This window comes from Oncorhynchus gorbuscha, linkage group LG23, assembly GCF_021184085.1.
Source record: "Oncorhynchus gorbuscha isolate QuinsamMale2020 ecotype Even-year linkage group LG23, OgorEven_v1.0, whole genome shotgun sequence".
NCBI classification, from domain to species: Eukaryota; Metazoa; Chordata; class Actinopteri; order Salmoniformes; family Salmonidae; genus Oncorhynchus; species Oncorhynchus gorbuscha.
Genome location: NC_060195.1, coordinates 7,436,852 through 7,456,851, shown reverse-complemented (window position 1 = coordinate 7,456,851; position 20,000 = coordinate 7,436,852). Strand labels below are relative to the sequence as shown.

Sequence of the window (20,000 nt, the reverse complement as noted above, 5' to 3'; positions counted from 1 at the left end):
TCCTCTCTTCTCTTCTCCCCTCCTCTCTTCTCTTCTCTTCTCCCCTCCTCTCTTCTCTTCTCCCCTCCGCTCCTCTCTTCTCTTCTCCCCTCCTCCTTTTCTCTCCTCTTCTCTTCTCTTCTCCCCTCCGCTCTTCTCTTCTCCCCTCCGCTCCTCTCTTCTCTTCTCTTCCCCCCTCTCCTCTCTTCTCTTCTCCCCTCCGCTCCTCTCTTCTCTTCTCTTCTCCCCTCCTCTCCCCTCATCTTCCCCCTCCTTTCCTTTCCTTTCCTCTCCTCTCTTCTCCTCTTCCCTCCTCTCCCCTCATCTTCCCTCCTTTCCTTTCCTTTCCTCTCCTCTCTTCTCCTCTCTTCCCTCCCTCTCCCCCCCCTCCGCTCCTCTCTTCTCTTCTCCTCTCTTCTCCTTCTCCCCTCCTCTCCCCTCCTCTCTTCTCCTCCTCTCCCCCGCTCCTCTTCCCCCCCGCTCCTCTCTCTTCTCTCTCCCCTCCTTCTCCCCTCCCCTCCGCTCCTCTCTTCTCTTCTCTTCTCTCCTCCTCTCCTCTGTTCTCTTCTCCTCCTCTCTCCCCTCCCCTCCCCTCCCTCCTCTCCTCTCTTCCCCTCCTCTCTTCTCTTCTCCCCTCCTCCTCCCTCCGCTCCTCTGTTCTCTTCTCCTCTTCCCTCCTCTCCCCTCATCTTCCCTCCTTTCCTTTCCTTTCCTTTCCTCTCCTCTCTTCTCCTCTCTTCCCTTCTCCCCTCCGCTCCTCTCTTCTCTTCTCCCCTCCTCCTCCTCTGCTCCCTTCTCTTCTCTCCTCCCTCCTATCCTCTCTCCTTCTTCTCCTTCTCCTTCTCAGATCTCATCTTCCCTCCTTTCCTTTCCTTTTCACCCTCCTTTTCTCAACCTTCCCATGTCCTCTGCACCCCTTCTTTCTCCTTCATGTTGTCCTCTCCTTCCTTCTCATTCTCTCCGTTCTCTGTAGACGCTTGCCATAGACCTTTCACAAGACTGTACATCTGTCACTACTAAACTCAGAGCTGCGACCAAGGGAAAAGAAATATGCTTCCACTGCAAACTCAGACGACACCTCGCAATCTTCAGTTTTTCTGATGTCACCCGTGGAGTGTCGTGACAGGCTGTGTGACAAGTCCCCCTTCCCTCTCTCACTGTGGCAGTTGCAGTGACACGTTGTGAATGCAGCGTTTTAACTGCCACCTACAACGTCTCCGTGACTCAGACAGGCTGGCACACACATCAGATGGTTTGAGACTAGCCAGAGGAAGAGTATGGTTTGAGACAGCGTGGTTTGAGACTCAGCCAGAGGAAGAGTATGGTTTGAGACTCAAGACTGTGTGTAGCCAGAGGAAGAGTATGGTTTGGAGAAGACTCAGCCAGAGGAAGAGTCAGCTTCTTTGAGACTCAGTCAGAGGAAGAGTATGGTTTGAGACTCAGCCAGAACCTCATATGGTTTGAACTCAGAGAGGAAGAGTATGGTTTGAAAGAGGAAGAGTATGGTTTGAGACAAAAGAGTATGGTTTGAGACGCCAGAGGAAGAGTATGGTTTGAGACCAGCGTATGGTTCAAGACTCAGTCAGAGGAAGAGTATGGTTTGAGACTCAGCCAGAGGAAGAGTATGGTTTGAGACTCAGCCAGGGAAGAGTGGTTTGAGACTCAGCCAGAGGAAGAGTGAGACTGCCAGGGAAGAGTATGGTTTGAGACTCAGCCAGAGGAAGAGTATGGTTTGAGACTCAGCCAGAGGAAGAGTATGGTTTGAGACTCAGACCAGAGGAAGAGTATGGTTTGAGACTCAGCCAGAGGAAGAGTATGGTTTGAGACTCAGCCAGAGGAAGAGTATGGTTTGAGACTCAGCCAGAGGAAGAGTATGGTTTGAGACTCAGCCAGAGGAAGAGTATGGTTTGAGACTCAGCCAGAGGAAGAGTATGGTTTGAGACTCAGCCAGGTTTTTGAGACTCAGCCAGAGGAAGAGTATGGTTTGAGACTCAGCCAGAGGAAGAGTATGGTTTGAGACTCAGCTATGGTTTGAGACTCAGCCAGAGGAAGAGTATGGTTTGAGACTCAGCCAGAGGAAGAGTATGGTTTGAGACTCAGCCAGAGGAAGAGTATGGTTTGAGACTCAGCCAGAGGAAGAGTATGGTTTGAGACTCAGCCAGAGGAAGAGACTATGGTTTGAGACTCAGCCAGAGGAAGAGTATGGTTTGAGACTCAGCCAGAGGAAGAGACTCAGCCAGAGGAAGAGTATGGTTTGAGACTCAGCCAGAGGAAGAGTATGGTTTGAGACTCAGCCAGAGGAAGAGTATGGTTTGAGACTCAGCCAGAGGAAGAGTATGGTTTGAGACTCAGCCAGAGGAAGAGTCAGACTCAGCAGAGGAAGAGTATGGTTTGAGACTCAGCCAGAGGAAGAGTATGGTTTGAGACTCAGCCAGAGGAAGAGTATGGTTTGAGACTCAGCCAGAGGAAGAGTATGGTTTGAGACTCAGCCAGAGGAAGAGTATGGTTTGAGACTCAGAGGAAGAGTATGGTTTGAGACAGAGGAAGAGTATGGTTTGAGACTCAGCAGAGGAAGAGTATGGTTTGAGACTCAGCCAGAGGAAGAGTATGGTTTGAGACTCAGCCAGAGGAAGAGTATGGTTTGAGACTCAGCCAGAGGAAGAGTATGGTTTGAGACTCAGCCAGAGGAAGAGTATGGTTTGAGACTCAGTCAGAGGAAGAGTATGGTTTGAGACTCAGCCAGAGGAAGAGTATGGTTTGAGACTCAGCCAGAGGAAGAGTATGGTTTGAGACTCAGCCAGAGGAAGAGTATGGTTTGAGACTCAGCCAGAGGAAGAGTATGGTTTGAGACTCAGTCAGAGGAAGAGTATGGTTTGAGACTCAGCCAGAGGAAGAGTATGGTTTGAGACTCAGCCAGAGGAAGAGTATGGTTTGAGACTCAGCCAGAAGAGTATGAGACTCAGCCAGTATGGTTTGAGACTCAGCCAGAGGAAGAGTATGGTTTGAGACTCAGCCAGAGGAAGAGTATGGTTTGAGACTCAGCCAGAGGAAGGTTTGAGACTCAGCCAGAGGAAGAGTATGGTTTGAGACTAGTCAGAGGAAGAGTGGTTTGAGACTCAGCCAGAGGAAGAGTATGGTTTGAGACTCAGCCAGAGGAAGAAGAGTATGGTTTGAGACTCAGCCAGAGGAAGAGTATGGTTTGAGACTCAGCCAGAGGAAGAGTATGGTTTGAGAGAGAGGAAGAGTATGGTTTGAGACTCAGCCAGAGGAAGAGTATGGTTTGAGACTCAGCCAGAGGAAGAGTATGGTTTGAGACTCAGCCAGAGGAAGATGGTTTGAGACTCAGCCAGAGGAAGAGTATGGTGAGACTCAGCCAGAGGAAGAGTATGGTTTGAGACTCAGCCAGAGGAAGAGTATGGTTTGAGACTCAGCCAGAGGAAGAGTATGGTTTGAGACTCAGAGAGGAAGAGTATGGTTTGAGACTCAGCCAGAGGAAGAGTATGGTTTGAGACTCAGCCAGAGGAAGAGTATGGTTTGAGAGGAAGAGTATGGTTTGAGACTCAGCCAGAGGAAGAGTATGGTTTGAGACTCAGCCAGAGGAAGAGTATGGTTTGAGACTCAGCCAGAGGAAGAGTATGGTTTGAGACTCAGTCAGAGGAAGAGTATGGTTTGAGACTCAGCCAGAGGAAGAGTATGGTTTGAGACTCAGCCAGAGGAAGAGTATGGTTTGAGACTCAGCCAGAGGAGTATGGTTTGAGACTCAGCCAGAGGAAGAGTATGGTTTGAGACTCAGCCAGAGGAAGAGTATGGTTTGAGACTCAGCCAGAGGAAGAGTATGGTTTGAGACTCAGCCAGAGGAAGAGTATGGTTTGAGACTCAGCCAGAGGAAGAGTATGAGACTCAGCCAGAGGAAGAGTATGGTTGAGACTCAGCCAGAGGAAGAGTATGGTTTGAGACTCAGCCAGAGGAAGAGTATGGTTTGAGACTCAGCCAGAGGAAGAGACTCAGCCAGAGGAAGAGTATGGTTTGAGACTCAGCCAGAGGAAGAGTATGGTTTGAGACTCAGCCAGGTATGGTTTGAGACTCAGCCAGAGGAAGAGTATGGTTTGAGACTCAGCCAGAGGAAGAGTATGGTTTGAGACTCAGCCAGAGGAAGAGTATGGTTTGAGACTCAGCCAGAGGAAGAGTATGGTTTGAGACTCAGCCAGAGGAAGAGTATGGTTTGAGACTCAGCCAGAGGAAGAGTATGGTTTGAGACTCAGCCAGAGGAAGAGTATGGTTTGAGACTCAGCCAGAGGAAGAGTATGGTTTGAGACTCAGCCAGAGGAAGAGTATGGTTTGAGACTCAGCCAGAGGAAGAGTATGGTTTGAGACTCAGCCAGAGGAAGAGTATGGTTTGAGACTCAGTCAGAGGAAGAGTATGGTTTGAGACTCAGCCAGAGGAAGAGTATGGTTTGAGACTCAGCCAGAGGAAGAGTATGGTTTGAGACTCAGCCAGAGGAAGAGTATGGTTTGAGACTCAGCCAGAGGAAGAGTATGGTTTGAGACTCAGTCAGAGGAAGAGTATGGTTTGAGACTCAGCCAGAGGAAGAGTATGGTTTGAGACTCAGTCAGAGGAAGAGTATGGTTTGAGACTCAGTCAGAGGAAGAGTATGGTTTGAGACTCAGCCAGAGGAAGAGTATGGTTTGAGACTCAGCCAGAGGAAGAGGTTTGAGACTCAGCCAGAGGAAGAGTATGGTTTGAGACTCAGCCAGAGGAAGAGTATGGTTTGAGACTCAGGAGGAAGAGTTTTTGAGACTCAGCCAGAGGAAGAGTATGGTTTGAGACTCAGAGAGGAAGAGTATGGTTTGAGACTCAGTCAGAGGAAGAGTATGGTTTGAGACTCAGCCAGAGGAAGAGTATGGTTTGAGACTCAGCCAGAGGAAGAGTATGGTTTGAGACTCAGCCAGAGGAAGAGTATGGTTTGAGACTCAGCCAGAGGAAGAGTATGGTTTGAGACTCAGCCAGAGGAAGAGTATGGTTTGAGACTCAGGAGGAAGAGTATTGAGACTCAGCCTCAGCCAGAGGAAGAGTATGGTTTGAGACTCAGCCAGAGGAAGAGTATGGTTTGAGACTCAGCCAGAGGAAGAGTATGGTTTGAGACTCAGCCAGAGGAAGAGTATGGTTTGAGACTCAGCCAGGAGTATGGTTTGAGACTCAGCCAGAGGAAGAGTATGGTTTGAGACTCAGTCAGAGGAAGAGTATGGTTTGAGACTCAGCCAGAGGAAGAGTATGGTTTGAGACTCAGTCAGAGGAAGAGATGGTTTGAGACTCAGCCAGAGGAAGAGTATGGTTTGAGACTCAGTGAGACTCAGCCAGAGGAAGAGTATGGTTTGAGACTCAGCCAGAGGAAGAGTATGGTTTGAGACTCAGCCAGAGGAAGAGTATGGTTTGAGACTCAGCCAGAGGAAGAGTATGGTTTGAGACTCAGTCAGAAGAGTAAGACTCAGTCAGAGGAAGAGTATGGTTTGAGACTCAGCCAGAGGAAGATGTTTGAGACTGGTTTGAGACTCAGTCAGAGGAAGAGTATGGTTTGAGACTCAGTCAGAGGAAGAGTATGGTTTGAGACTCAGCTCAGAGGAAGAGTATGGTTTGAGACTCAGCCAGAGGAAGAGTATGGTTTGAGACTCAGCCAGAGGAAGAGTATGGTTTGAGACTCAGTCAGAGGAAGAGTATGGTTTGAGACTCAGCCAGAGGAAGAGTATGGTTTGAGACTCAGCCAGAGGAAGAGTATGGTTTGAGACTCAGCCAGAGGAAGAGTATGGTTTGAGACTCAGCCAGAGGAAGAGTATGGTTTGAGACTCAGCCAGGGAAGAGTATGGTTTGAGACTCAAGCCAGAGGAAGAGTATGGTTTGAGACTCAGAGAGGAAGAGTATGGTTTGAGACTCAGCCAGAGGAAGAGATGGTTTGAGACTCAGCCAGAGGAAGAGTATGGTTTGAGACTCAGCCAGAGGAAGAGTATGGTTTGAGACTCAGCCAGAGTGAACTCAGCCAGAGGAAGAGTATGGTTTGAGACTCAGCCAGAGGAAGAGTATGGTTTGAGACTCAGCCAGAGGAAGAGTATGAAGAGTATGGTTTGAGACTTGAGCTCAGCCAGAGGAAGAGTATGGTTTGAGACTCAGCCAGAGGAAGAGTATGGTTTGAGACTCAGCCAGAGGAAGAGTATGGTTTGAGACTCAGCCAGAGGAAGAGTATGGTTTGAGACTCAGTCAGAGGAAGAGTATGGTTTGAGACTCAGCCAGAGGAAGAGTATGGTTTGAGACTCAGCCAGAGGAAGAGTATGGTTTGAGACTCAGCCAGAGGAAGAGTATGGTTTGAGACTCAGCCAGAGGAAGAGTATGGTTTGAGACTCAGCCAGAGGAAGAGTATGGTTTGAGACTCAGTCAGAGGAAGAGTATGGACTCAGCCAGAGGAAGAGTGAGACTCAGCCAGAGGAAGAGTATGGTTTGAGACTCAGCCAGAGGAAGAGTTGGTTTGAGACTCAGCCAGAGGAAGAGTTTGAGACTGGAGGAAGAGTATTTTGAGACTCAGCCAGAGGAAGAGTATGGTTTGAGACTCAGCCAGAGGAAGAGTATGGTTTGAGACTCAGCCAGAGGAAGAGTATGGTTTGAGACTCAGCCAGAGGAAGAGTATGGTTTGAGACTCAGCCAGAGGAAGAGTATGGTTTGAGACTCAGCTATGGTTTGAGACTCAGCCAGAGGAAGAGTATGGTTTGAGACTCAGCCAGAGGAAGAGTATGGTTTGAGACTCAGCCAGAGGAAGAGTATGGTTTGAGACTCAGCCAGAGGAAGAGTATGGTTTGAGACTCAGCCAGAGGAAGAGTATGGTTTGAGACTCAGCCAGAGGAAGAGTATGGTTTGAGACTCAGCCAGAGGAAGAGTATGGTTTGAGACTCAGCCAGAGGAAGAGTATGGTTTGAGACTCAGTGAGTTTTTGAGACTCAGCCAGAGGAAGAGTATGGTTTGAGACTCAGCCAGAGGAAGAGTATGGTTTGAGACTCAGCCAGAGGAAGAGTTTTTGAGACTCAGTCAGAGGAAGAGTATGGTTTGAGACTCAGAGAGGAAGAGTATGGTTTGAGACTCAGCCAGAGGAAGAGTATGGTTTGAGACTCAGCCAGAGGAAGAGTATGGTTTGAGACTCAGCCAGAGGAAGAGTATGGTTTGAGACTCAGCCAGAGGAAGAGACTAGCCAGGGAAGAGTTTTTGAGACTCAGCCAGAGGAAGAGTATGGTTTGAGACTCAGCCTCAGCCAGAGGAAGAGTATGGTTTGAGACTCAGCCAGAGGAAGAGTATGGTTTGAGACTCAGCCAGAGGAAGAGTATGGTTTGAGACTCAGCCAGAGGAAGAGTATGGTTTGAGACTCAGCCAGAGGAAGAGTATGGTTTGAGACTCAGCAGAGGAAGAGTATGGTTTGAGACTCAGCCAGAGGAAGAGTATGGTTTGAGACTCAGCCAGAGGAAGAGTATGGTTTGAGACTCAGCCAGAGGAAGAGTATGGTTTGAGACTCAGCCAGAGGAAGAGTATGGTTTGAGACTCAGCCAGAGGAAGAGTATGGTTTGAGACTCAGCCAGAGGAAGAGATGGTTTGAGACTCAGCCAGAGGAAGAGTATGGTTTGAGACTCAGCCAGAGGAAGAGTATGGTTTGAGACTCAGCCAGAGGAAGAGTATGGTTTGAGACTCAGACTCAGCCAGAGAAGAGTATGAGACAGAGGAAGAGTATGGTTTGAGACTCAGCCAGAGGAAGAGTATGGTTTGAGACTCAGTCAGAGGAAGAGTATGGTTTGAGACTCAGCCAGAGGAAGAGTATGGTTTGAGACTCAGTATGGTTTGAGACAGAGGAAGAGTATGGTTTGAGACTCAGCCAGAGGAAGATGGTTTGAGACTCAGCCAGGGAAGAGTATGGTTTGAGACTCAGCCAGAGGAAGAGTATGGTTTGAGACTCAGCCAGAGGAAGAGTATGGTTTGAGACTCAGCCAGAGGAAGAGTATGGTTTGAGACTCAGCCAGAGGAAGAGTATGGTTTGAGACTCAGCCAGAGGAAGAGTATGGTTTGAGACTCAGTCAGGGAAGAGTATGAGACTCAGCCAGAGGAAGAGTATGGTTTGAGACTCAGTCAGAGGAAGAGTATGGTTTGAGACTCAGTCAGAGGAAGAGTATGGTTTGAGACTCAGCCAGAGGAAGAGTATGGTTTGAGACTCAGCCAGAGGAAGAGTATGGTTTGAGACTCAGCCAGAGGAAGAGTATGGTTTGAGACTCAGCCAGAGGAAGAGTATGGTTTGAGACTCAGCCAGAGGAAGAGTATGGTTTGAGACTCAGCCAGAGGAAGAGTATGGTTTGAGACTCAGCCAGAGGAAGAGTATGGTTTGAGACTCAGCCAGAGGAAGAGTATGGTTTGAGACTCAGCCAGAGGAAGAGTATGGTTTGAGACTCAGCCAGAGGAAGAGTATGGTTTGAGACTCAGCCAGAGGAAGAGTATGGTTTGAGACTCAGCCAGAGGAAGAGTATGGTTTGAGACTCAGCCAGAGGAAGAGTATGGTTTGAGACTCAGCCAGAGGAAGAGTATGGTTTGAGACTCAGCCAGAGGAAGAGTATGGTTTGAGACTCAGCCAGAGGAAGAGTATGGTTTGAGACTCAGCCAGAGGAAGAGTATGGTTTTTGAGACTCAGCCAGAGGAAGAGTATGGTTTGAGACTCAGTCAGAGACTCAGCCAGAGGAAGAGTATGGTTTGAGACTCAGCCAGAGGAAGAGTATGGTTTGAGACTCAGCCAGAGGAAGAGTATGAACTCAGAGAGGAAGAGTATGGTTTGAGACTCAGCCAGAGGAAGAGTATGGTTTGAGACTCAGCCAGAGGAAGAGTATGGTTTGAGACTCAGCCAGAGGAAGAGTATGGTTTGAGACTCAGAGAGGAAGAGTATGGTTTGAGACTCAGCCAGAGGAAGAGTATGGTTTGAGACTCAGCCAGAGGAAGAGTATGGTTTGAGACTCAGCCAGAGGAAGAGTATGGTTTGAGACTCAGCCAGAGGAAGAGTATGGTTTGAGACTCAGCCAGAGGAAGAGTATGGTTTGAGACTCAGCCAGAGGAAGAGTATGGTTTGAGACTCAGCCAGGTGAAGAGTATGGTTTGAGACTCAGCCAGAGGAAGAGTATGGTTTGAGACTCAGCCAGAGGAAGAGTATGGTTTGAGACTCAGCCAGAGGAAGAGTAGTATGGTTTGAGACTCAGCCAGAGGAAGAGTATGGTTTGGAGACTCAGCCAGAGGAAGAGTATGGTTTGAGACTCAGCCAGAGGAAGACTCAGTAGAGGAAGAGTATGGTTTGAGACTCAGCCAGAGGAAGAGTAGACTCAGCCAGAGGAAGAGTATGGTTTGAGACTCAGCCAGAGGAAGAGTATGGTTTGAGACTCAGCCAGAGGAAGAGTATGGTTTGAGACTCAGCCAGAGGAAGAGTATGGTTTGAGACTCAGCCAGAGGAAGAGTATGGTTTGAGACTCAGCCAGAGGAAGAGTATGGTTTGAGACTCAGCCAGAGGAAGAGTATGGTTTGAGACTCAGCCAGAGGAAGAGTATGGTTTGAGACTCAGCCAGAGGAAGAGTATGGTTTGAGACTCAGAGAGGAAGAGAGGAAGAGTATGGTTTGAGACTCAGCCAGAGGAAGAGTATGGTTTGAGACTCAGCCAGAGGAAGAGTATGGTTTGAGACTCAGAGAGGAAGAGTATGGTTTGAGACTCAGCCATATGGTTTGAGACTCAGCCAGAGGAAGAGTATGGTTTGAGACTCAGCCAGAGGAAGAGTATGGTTTGAGACTCAGCCAGAGGAAGAGTATGGTTTGAGACTCAGCCAGAGGGTTTGAAGACTCAGCCAGAGGAAGAGTATGGTTTGAGACTGGTTGGTTTGAGACTCAGCCAGAGGAAGAGTATGGTTTGAGACTCAGCCAGAGGAAGAGTATGGTTTGAGACTCAGCCAGAGGAAGAGTATGGTTTGAGACTCAGCCAGAGGAAGAGTAAGGTTTGAGACTCAGCCAGAGGAAGAGTATGGTTTGAGACTCAGCCAGAGGAAGAGTATGGTTTGAGACTCAGCCAGAGGAAGAGTATGGTTTGAGACTCAGCCAGAGGAAGAGTATGGTTTGAGACTCAGCCAGAGGAAGAGTATGGTTTGAGACTCAGCCAGAGGAAGAGTATGGTTTGAGACTCAGCCAGAGGAAGAGTATGGTTTGAGACTCAGCCAGAGGAAGAGTATGGTTTGAGACTCAGCCAGAGGAAGAGTATGAAGAGTATGGTTTGAGACTCAGCCAGAGGAAGATGGTTTGAGACTCAGGTATGGTTTGAGACTCAGCCAGAGGAAGAGTATGGACTCAGAGAGGAAGAGTATGGTTTGAGACTCAGCCAGAGGAAGAGTATGGTTTGAGACTCAGCCAGAGGAAGAGTATGGTTTGAGACTCAGCCAGAGGAAGAGTATGGTTTGAGACTCAGTCAGAGGAAGAGTATGGTTTGAGACTCAGTCAGAGGAAGAGTATGGTTTGAGACTCAGTCAGAGGAAGAGTATGGTTTGAGACTCAGCCAGAGGAAGAGTATGGTTTGAGACTCAGTCAGAGGAAGAGTATGGTTTGAGACTCAGCCAGAGGAAGAGTATGGTTTGAGACTCAGCCAGAGGAAGAGTATTTGGACTCAGTTTGAGACTCAGCCAGAGGAAGAGTATGGTTTGAGACTCAGAGAGGAAGAGTATGGTTTGAGACTCAGCCAGAGGAAGAGTATGAGACTCAGTCAGAGGAAGAGTATGGTTTGAGACTCAGTCAGAGGAAGAGTATGGTTTGAGACTCAGCCAGAGGAAGAGTATGGTTTGAGACTCAGCCAGAGGAAGAGTATGGTTTGAGACTCAGCCAGAGGAAGAGTATGGTTTGAGACTCAGGTTTGAGACTCAGCCAGAGGAAGGTTTGAGACTCATGGTTTTTGAGACTCAGCCAGAGGAAGAGTATGGTTTGAGACTCAGCCAGAGGAAGAGTATGGTTTGAGACTCAGCCAGAGGAAGAGTATGGTTTGAGACTCAGCCAGAGGAAGAGTATGGTTTGAGACTCAGCCAGAGGAAGAGTATGGTTTGAGACTCAGCCAGAGGAAGAGTATGGTTTGAAGAGTATGGTTTGAGACTCAGCCAGAGGAAGAGTATGGTTTGAGACTCAGCAGAGGAAGAGTATGGTTTGAGACTCAGCCAGAGGAAGAGTATGGTTTGAGACTCAGCCAGAGGAAGAGTATGGTTTGAGACTCAGCCAGAGGAAGAGTATGGTTTGAGACTCAGTCAGAGGAAGAGTATGGTTTGAGACTCAGCCAGAGGAAGAGTATGGTTTGAGACTCAGCCAGAGGAAGAGTATGGTTTGAGACTCAGCCAGAGGAAGAGTATGGTTTGAGACTCAGCCAGAGGAAGAGTATGGTTTGAGACTCAGCCAGAGGAAGAGTATGGTTTGAGACTCAGCCAGAGGAAGAGTATGGTTTGAGACTCAGCCAGAGGAAGAGTATGGAGGAAGAGTTGGTTTGAGACTCAGCCAGAGGAAGAGTATGGTTTGAGACTCAGCCAGAGGAAGAGTATGGTTTGAGACTCAGCCAGAGGAAGAGTATGGTTTGAGACAGAGGAAGAGTATGGTTTGAGACTCAGCCAGAGGAAGAGTATGGTTTGAGACTCAGCCAGAGGAAGAGTATGGTTTGAGACTCAGCCAGAGGAAGAGTATGGTTTGAGACTCAGCCAGAGGAAGAGTATGGTTTGAGACTCAGCCAGAGGAAGAGTATGGTTTGAGACTCAGCCAGAGGAAGAGTATGGTTTGAGACTCAGGAAGAGTATTTTGAGACTCAGTCAGAGGAAGAGTATGGTTTGAGACTCAGCCAGAGGAAGAGTATGGTTTGAGACTCAGCCAGAGGAAGAGTATGGTTTGAGACTCAGCCAGAGGAAGAGTATGGTTTGAGACTCAGCCAGAGGAAGAGTATGGTTTGAGACTCAGCCAGAGGAAGAGTATGGTTTGAGACTCAGCCAGAGGAAGAGTATGGTTTGAGACTCAGCCAGAGGAACTCAGAGGAAGAGTATGGTTTGAGACTCAGCCAGAGGAAGAGTATGGTTTGAGACTCAGTAGAGGAAGAGTGGTTTGAGACTCAGCCAGAGGAAGAGTATGGTTTGAGACTCAGCCAGAGGAAGAGTATGGTTTGAGACTCAGCCAGAGGAAGAGTATGGTTTGAGACTCAGCCAGAGGAAGAGTATGGTTTGAGACTCAGAGAGGAAGAGTATGGTTTGAGACTCAGCCAGAGGAAGAGTATGGTTTGAGACTCAGTCAGAGGAAGAGTATGGTTTGAGACTCAGCCAGAGGAAGAGTATGGTTTGTTTGGTTTGAGACTCAGCCAGAGGAAGAGTATGGTTTGAGACTCAGCCAGAGGAAGAGTATGGTTTGAGACTCAGCCAGAGGAAGAGTATGGTTTGAGACTCAGCCAGAGGAAGAGTATGGTTTGAGACTCAGCCAGAGGAAGAGTATGGTTTGAGACTCAGCCAGAGGAAGAGTATGGTTTTTGAGACTCAGCCAGAGGAAGAGACTATGGTTTGAGACTCAGCCAGAGGAAGATGGTTTGAGACTCAGCCAGAGGAAGAGTATGGTTTGAGACTCAGCCAGAGGAAGAGTATGGTTTGAGACTCAGCCAGCTCAGAGAGGAAGAGTATGGTTTGAGACTCAGCCAGAGGAAGAGTATGGTTTGAGACTCAGCCAGAGGAAGAGTATGGTTTGAGACTCAGCCTCAGAGAGGAAGAGTATGGTTTGAGACTCAGCCAGAGAAGAGTATGGTTTGAGAGAGTATGGTTTGAGACTCAGCCAGAGGAAGAGTATGGTTTGAGACTCAGCCAGAGGAAGAGTATGGTTTGAGACTCAGTCAGAGGAAGAGTATGGTTTGAGACTCAGGAGGAAGAGTATGGTTTGAGACTCAGTCAGAGGAAGAGTATGGTTTTTGAGACTCAGCCAGAGGAAGAGTATGGTTTGAGACTCAGCCAGAGGAAGAGTATGGTTTGAGACTCAGCCAGAGGAAGAGTATGGTTTGAGACTCAGTCAGAGGAAGAGTATGGTTTGAGACTCAGCCAGAGGAAGAGTATGGTTTGAGACTCAGTCAGAGGAAGAGTATGGTTTGAGACTCAGTCAGGGGAAGAGTATGGTTTGAGACTCAGCCAGAGGAAGAGTATGGTTTGAGACTCAGCCAGAGGAAGAGTATGGTTTGAGACTCAGTCAGAGGAAGAGTATGGTTTGAGACTCAGTCAGAGGAAGAGTATGGTTTGAGACTCAGCCAGAGGAAGAGTATGGTTTGAGACTCAGCCAGAGGAATGGTTTGAGACTCAGTATGGTTTGAGACTCAGAGGAAGAGTAGGTTTGAGACTCAGCCAGAGGAAGAGTATGGTTTGAGACTCAGTCAGAGGAAGAGTATGGTTTGAGACTCAGTATGGTTTGAGACTTAGTGTGAGGAAGAGTATGGTACCTTGGACCAGCCAGAGGAAGAGTATGGTATTAAGGGTTAGTGTGAGGAAGACTATGGTACCTTGGACCATAGGGGTCCAGTATAGTATTAAGGGTTAGTGTGTAGGAAGACTACTGGACCAGTACCTTGGACCATAGGGGTCCAGTATAGTATTAAGGGTTAGTGTGTAGAAGACTACTGTACCTTGGACCATAGGGGTCCAGTATAGTATTAAGGGTTAGTGTGTAGAAGACTACTGTACCTTGGACCGTAGGGGTCCAGTATAGTATTAAGGGTTAGTGTGTAGAAGACTACTGTACCTTGGACCATAGGGGTCCAGTATAGTATGAAGGGTTAGTGTGTAGAAGACTACTGTACCTTGGACTCCTTGATCTTGACAGCGATGATCTGTTTCCTCTGGCGTATGATCTCTACAAGCTCATCACACTCCTCCACTAGCTTGGCCTCATGCATCGCTGTGTTCACCTGGGGACAGAAGCACAGCACACTTTAACACGGTGTCCAAACAAACACTAACACAGGGTTTTAAAAATAACAACAACAGCCACAACACTGTAGCTGAGACCTCGTCAATGGCTGTGTTCGCCTGAGGTAAGCTTTAACACACTGGCCAACACAAACACTTACACAGAGTTCAAACAACAACAACAACACTCTAGCTGAGACCATGTCAACAGCTGTGTTCGCCTGAGGTAGGCTTTAATACGCTGGCCAACACAAACACTTACACAGAGTTCAAACAACAACAACAACAACACTCTAGCTGAGACCATGTCAACAGCTGTGTTCGCCTGAGGTAGGCTTTAATACGCTGGCCAACACAAACACTTACACAGAGTTCAAACAACAACAACAACAACACTCTAGCTGAGACCATGTCAACAGCTGTGTTCGCCTGAGGTAGGCTTTAATACGCTGGCCAACACAAACACTTACACAGAGTTCAGATCAACACAACACTGTTCAGTGATAGCCTAGACTTCACCCAAGCTTCATGTAGAAAGTTACATTTGCCATCTACATTTTTTGGTAACACATGTTCAGGTATAAACATGATTTCTTTTGACAGATTCGTTATTAATGTGTGATTAGAATGTGATATTCTGTAAACTTTAAAAAGGGGATTTTCTCATTATACAGGGTTGTGACTCCGTAACAAACTGCAGAGTCTAAAACTGTTCACCAGGGATACATAACACCTCCGAACACTGATCATCACTCCACAAAGCTCATTATGGCAGTAAGATCCACTTAAATGTGTTAATCACACACACACACACACACACACACACACACACACACACACACACACACACACACACACACACACACACACACACACACACACACACACACACACACACACACACACACACACACACACACACACACACACACACACACACACACACACACACACACACACACACACAAACAAACCCCATTAATTCCATAAGAGGCATCTTATTAACGGAGGCCGGTAATCAACAAGGATGGACGCAATGCTCCAACAGAACTGTGGATCACTCCACAGCAACATGACGGATTCACCACGCAGATCCACGAGGCAGAATGATATTCTCATGTTCCCTGTGTCACCGAATCTCATCCTACTGCCTACACCCTACTGAAACACCGAACCAGGGATACATTATCATCTGAACCAGGGATACATTATCATGTGAACCAGAGATACATCATTATCATCTGAACCAGAGGTACATTATCAGCTGAACCAGGGATACATTATCATCTGAACCAGGGATACATCATTATAATCTGAACCAGCGATACATTATCGTCTGAGCCAGAGATACATTATCATCTGAACCAGGGATACGTCATTATCATCTGAACCAGGGATACATCATTATCATCTGAACCAGCGATACATTATCGTCTGAGCCAGAGATACATTATCATCTGAACCAGGGATACATCATTATCATCTGAACCAGAGATACATTATCATGTGAACCAGGGATACATCATTATCATCTGAACCAGGGATACATCATTATCATCTGAACCAGCGATACATTATCACGTGAACCAGGGATGCATCATTATCATCTGAACCAGGGATACATTGTCATCTGAACCAGGGATGCATCATTATCATCTGAACCAGGGATGCATCATTATCATCTGAGCCAGAGATACATTGTCATCTGAACCAGATATACATTATCATCTGAACCAGGGATACATTATCATGTGAACCAGGGATGCATCATTATCATCTGAACCAGGGATACATTATCACGTGAACCAGGGATGCATCATTATCATCTGAACCAGGGATACATTGTCATCTGAACCAGGGATGCATCATTATCATCTGAACCAGGGATGCATCATTATCATCTGAACCAGGGATACATTGTCATCTGAACCAGAGATACATTATCATCTGAACCAGGGATACATCCTCACTAATATTGTGCCCAATGCTCAGGGATACAGAGCATTCAGAAAGTATTCAGACCCCTTGGCTTTTTCCACATTTTGTTACGTTACAGCCTTATTCTAAAATTGATTCAATTGTATTTTTTCCTCATCAATCTACACACAATACCCCATAATGACAAAGGAAAAACTGGTTTTTAGGTTTTCTAATTTATTCAAAATAAAAAACTGAAATATCACATTTAAACACAGTTGAAGTCGGAAGTTTACATCCACTTAGGTTGGAGTCATTAAAACTAGTTTACATCCACATAGGTTGGAGTCATTAAAACTAGTTTACCTCCACTTAGTTTGGAGTCATTAAAACTCGTTTTTCAACCACTCCACACATTTCTTGTTAACAAACTATAGTTTTGGAAAGTCGGTTAGGACATCTACTTTGTGCATGACACAATTCATTTTTCCAACAATTCCAACAGACAACAGATTATTTCACTAAAATTCACGGTAATCACAATTCCAGTGGGTCAGAATGATTAGATACACTAAATTGACTGCGCCTTTAAACAGCTTGGAAAATTCCAGAAAATGATGTCATAGCTTTAGAAGCTTCTGATAGGCTAATTGACATAATTTGAGTCAATTGGAGGTGTACCTGTGGATGTATTTCAAGGCCTACCTTCAAACTCAGTGCCTCTTTGCTTGACATCATGGGCAAATAAAAAGAAATCAGCCAAGACCTCAGAAAATACATTGTAGACCTCCACAAGTCTGGTTCATCCTTGGGAGCAATTTCCAAACGCCTGAATGTACCACGTTCATCTGTACAAACAATAGTACGCAAGTATAAACACCATGGGACCACGCAGCCATCATACCGCTCAGGGAGGAGACGCATTTCTGTCTCCTCGAGATGAACGTAATGTGGTGCGAAAAGTGCAAATCAATCCCAGAACAACAGCAAAGGACCATGTAAAGATACTGGAGGAAACAGGTACCAAAGTATCTATATCCACAGTAAAAATGAGTCCTATATCGACGTAACCTGAAGGCCACTCAGCAAGGAAGAAGCCGCTGCTCCAAAACCGCCATAAAAAAAGCTAGACTACGGTTTGCAACTGAACATGGGGACAAAGATTGTACTTTTTGGAGAAATGTCCTCTGGTCTGATGAAAAAAAATAGAACTGTTTGGCCATAATGACCATCGTTATGTTTGGCTTGCAAGCTGAAGAACATCATCCCAACCGTGAAGCACGAGGGTGGCAGCATCATGTTGTGCAGGTGCTTTGCTGCAGGAGGGACTGGTGCACTTCCCAAAATATATGGCATCATAAGGCAGAAAAATTATGTGGATGTATTGAAGCAAGATCTCAAGGCATCAGTCAGGAAGTTAAAGCTTGGTCGCAATTGGGTCTTCCAAATGGACTATGACCCCAAGCATACTTCCAAAGTTGAGGCAAAATGGCTTAAGGACAACAAAGTCAAGGTATTTGAGTGGCCATCACAAAGCCCTGACCTCAATCCTATAGAAAATGATGTGTGGGCAGAACTGAAAAAGCGTGTGCGAGCAAGGAGGCCTACAAACCTGACTCAGTTACACCAGCTCTGTCAGGAGGAATGGGACAAAATTCACCCAACTTATTGTAGGGAGCTTGTGGAAGACTACCCAAAATGGTTGACCCAAGTTAACCAGTTCAAAGGTAATGCTACCAAATACTAATTGGAGTCTATGTAAATGTCTGACCCACTGGGAATGTGATGAAATAAATAAAAGCTGAAATAAATCATTCTCTTTACTATAATTCTGACATTTCACAAACTTAAAATAAAGTGGTGATCCTAACTGACCTAAGACAGGGATTTTTTTACTGTGATTAAATGTCGGGAATTGTGAAAAACTGAATTTAAATGTATTTGGCTAAGGTGTATGTAAATTTACGACTTCAACTGTATGTCCTATATTGTGACCTCTCTAGGAACCTAACTTCTACAGTCAGTGCATTCAGAAAGTATTCAGACCCCTTGACTTTTTCCACATTTTGTTACGTTACAGTCTAATTCTAAAATGGATTAAATAAAGACATAGAAGTAGGCCTACAGTCTACCTGGCCTGATTTACACATATAAGCAGGACTACAGGTTACCTGGCCTATTTAACACATAGGTTAATTAACACATAGCAGGACTTTACCTGGTTACCTGGCCTATAGACCTTTTAACACACACATATATGTTAACAAACTATAGTTTTGGAAAGTACCTGGCAGGACTACAGGTTATTAACCTGGCAGGACTGATTAACACATAGAAGCAGGACTACAGGTTACCTGGCCTAACACATTAACACATTTAGAAGCAGGACTGGCCTGATAGGTTACCTGGCCTGATTAACACATAGAAGCAGGACTAGGACCTATTAACATGTTACCTGGCCTGATGTACACATTCAGAAGTAGGCTACTTTGCTTGACATCATGGCTACCTGGCCTGATTAACATAGAAGCATAGGTTACCTGGCCTGATTAACACATAGAAGCAGGACTAGGCTACCTGGCCTGATTAACACATAGAAGCAGGACTACAGGTTACCTGGCCTGATTAACACATAGATGGCTATAGGCACACACATAGAAGTACAGGTTACCTGGCCTGAAACACATAGAAGCAAGACTACAGGCTACCTGGCCTGATTTACACATAGAAGCAGGACTATAGGCTACCTGGCCTGATTAACACATAGAAGCAGGACTACAGGTTACCTGGCCTGATTAACACATAGAAGCAGGACTACAGGTTACCTGGCCTGATTAACACATACACATAGAAGCAGGACTATAGGCTACCTGGCCTGATTTACACATAGAAGTAGGACTACAGGTACCTGGCCTGATTATACACATAGAAGTAGGACTACAGGCTACCTGGCCTGATTAACACATAGAAGCAGGACTACAGGCTACCTGGCCTGATTAACACATAGAAGCAGGACTACAGGTTGGCCTGATTAACTGAAGCCTATGGGGGCCTGATTAACACATAGAAGCAGGACTATAGGTTACCTGGCCTGATTTAGGACTACAGGTTACCTGGCCTGATTAACACATAGAAGTGGACTACAGGTTACCTGGCCTGATTAACACATAGAAGCAGGACTATGGCTACCTGGCCTGATTAACTAGAAGCAGGACTACAGGCTACCTGGCCTGATTAGAAGCAGGACTACAGGCTACCTGGCCTGATTAACACATAGAAGCAGGACTATAGGCTACCTGGCCTGATTAACACATAGAAGCAGGACTACAGGTTACCTGGCCTGATTAACACATAGAAGCAGGACTACAGGTTACCTGGCCTGATTAACACATAGAAGTAGGACTACATGTTACCTGGTCTGATGTACACATAGGCTATAGGCTACCTGGCCTGATTAACACATAGAAGTAGGACTACAGGTCTACCAAAAGTGGCCTGGCTATTTACACATAGAAGCAGGACTACAGGCTACCTGGCCTGATTAACAAGCAGGAAGGTTACAATTAACACATAGAAGCAGGACTACAGGTTACCTGGCCTGATTTAACACATAGAAGCAGGACTATAGGCTACCTGGCCTGATTTACACATAGAAGTAGGACTACAGGCTACCTGGCCTGATTTACACATAGAAGCTACAGGCTACCTGGCCTGACCTAACACATAGAAAAGGACTACAGGCTACCTGGCCTGATTAACACATAGAAGCAGGACTTAACACATAGAAGCAGGACTACAGGTTACCTGGCCTGATTAACACATAGAAGTAGGACTACATGTTACCTGGCCTGATTAACACATAGAAGTAGGACTACATGTTACCTGGTCTGATGTACACATAGAAATAGGCCAATAGGCTACCTGGCCTGATGTACACATAGAAGCAGGACTATAGGTTACCTGGCCTGATTAACACATAGAAGCAGGACTACAGGTTACCTGGCCTGATTAACACATAGAAGCAGGACTACAGGTTACCTGGCCTGATTAACACATAGAAGCAGGGCTATAGGCTACCTGGCCTGGTTTACACATAGAAGTAGGACTACAGGTTA

The 20,000-nt window shown here is 46.4% G+C and overlaps 1 protein-coding gene across 4 annotated transcripts in view; it reads right to left on the bottom strand.

Annotated features, from left to right (window-relative positions):
• Positions 1-20,000, bottom strand: part of LOC124011016 (probable E3 ubiquitin-protein ligase MID2) — a 228,549-nt gene that overhangs the window by 44,011 nt on the left and 164,538 nt on the right. For all 4 annotated transcript variants that reach the window (XM_046323930.1, XM_046323932.1, XM_046323933.1 and 1 more), the window contains one exon: positions 13,860-13,967. In XM_046323930.1, the coding sequence (XP_046179886.1) occupies positions 13,860-13,967 (108 nt within the window). The remainder of the gene's footprint in view (positions 1-13,859; positions 13,968-20,000) is intronic.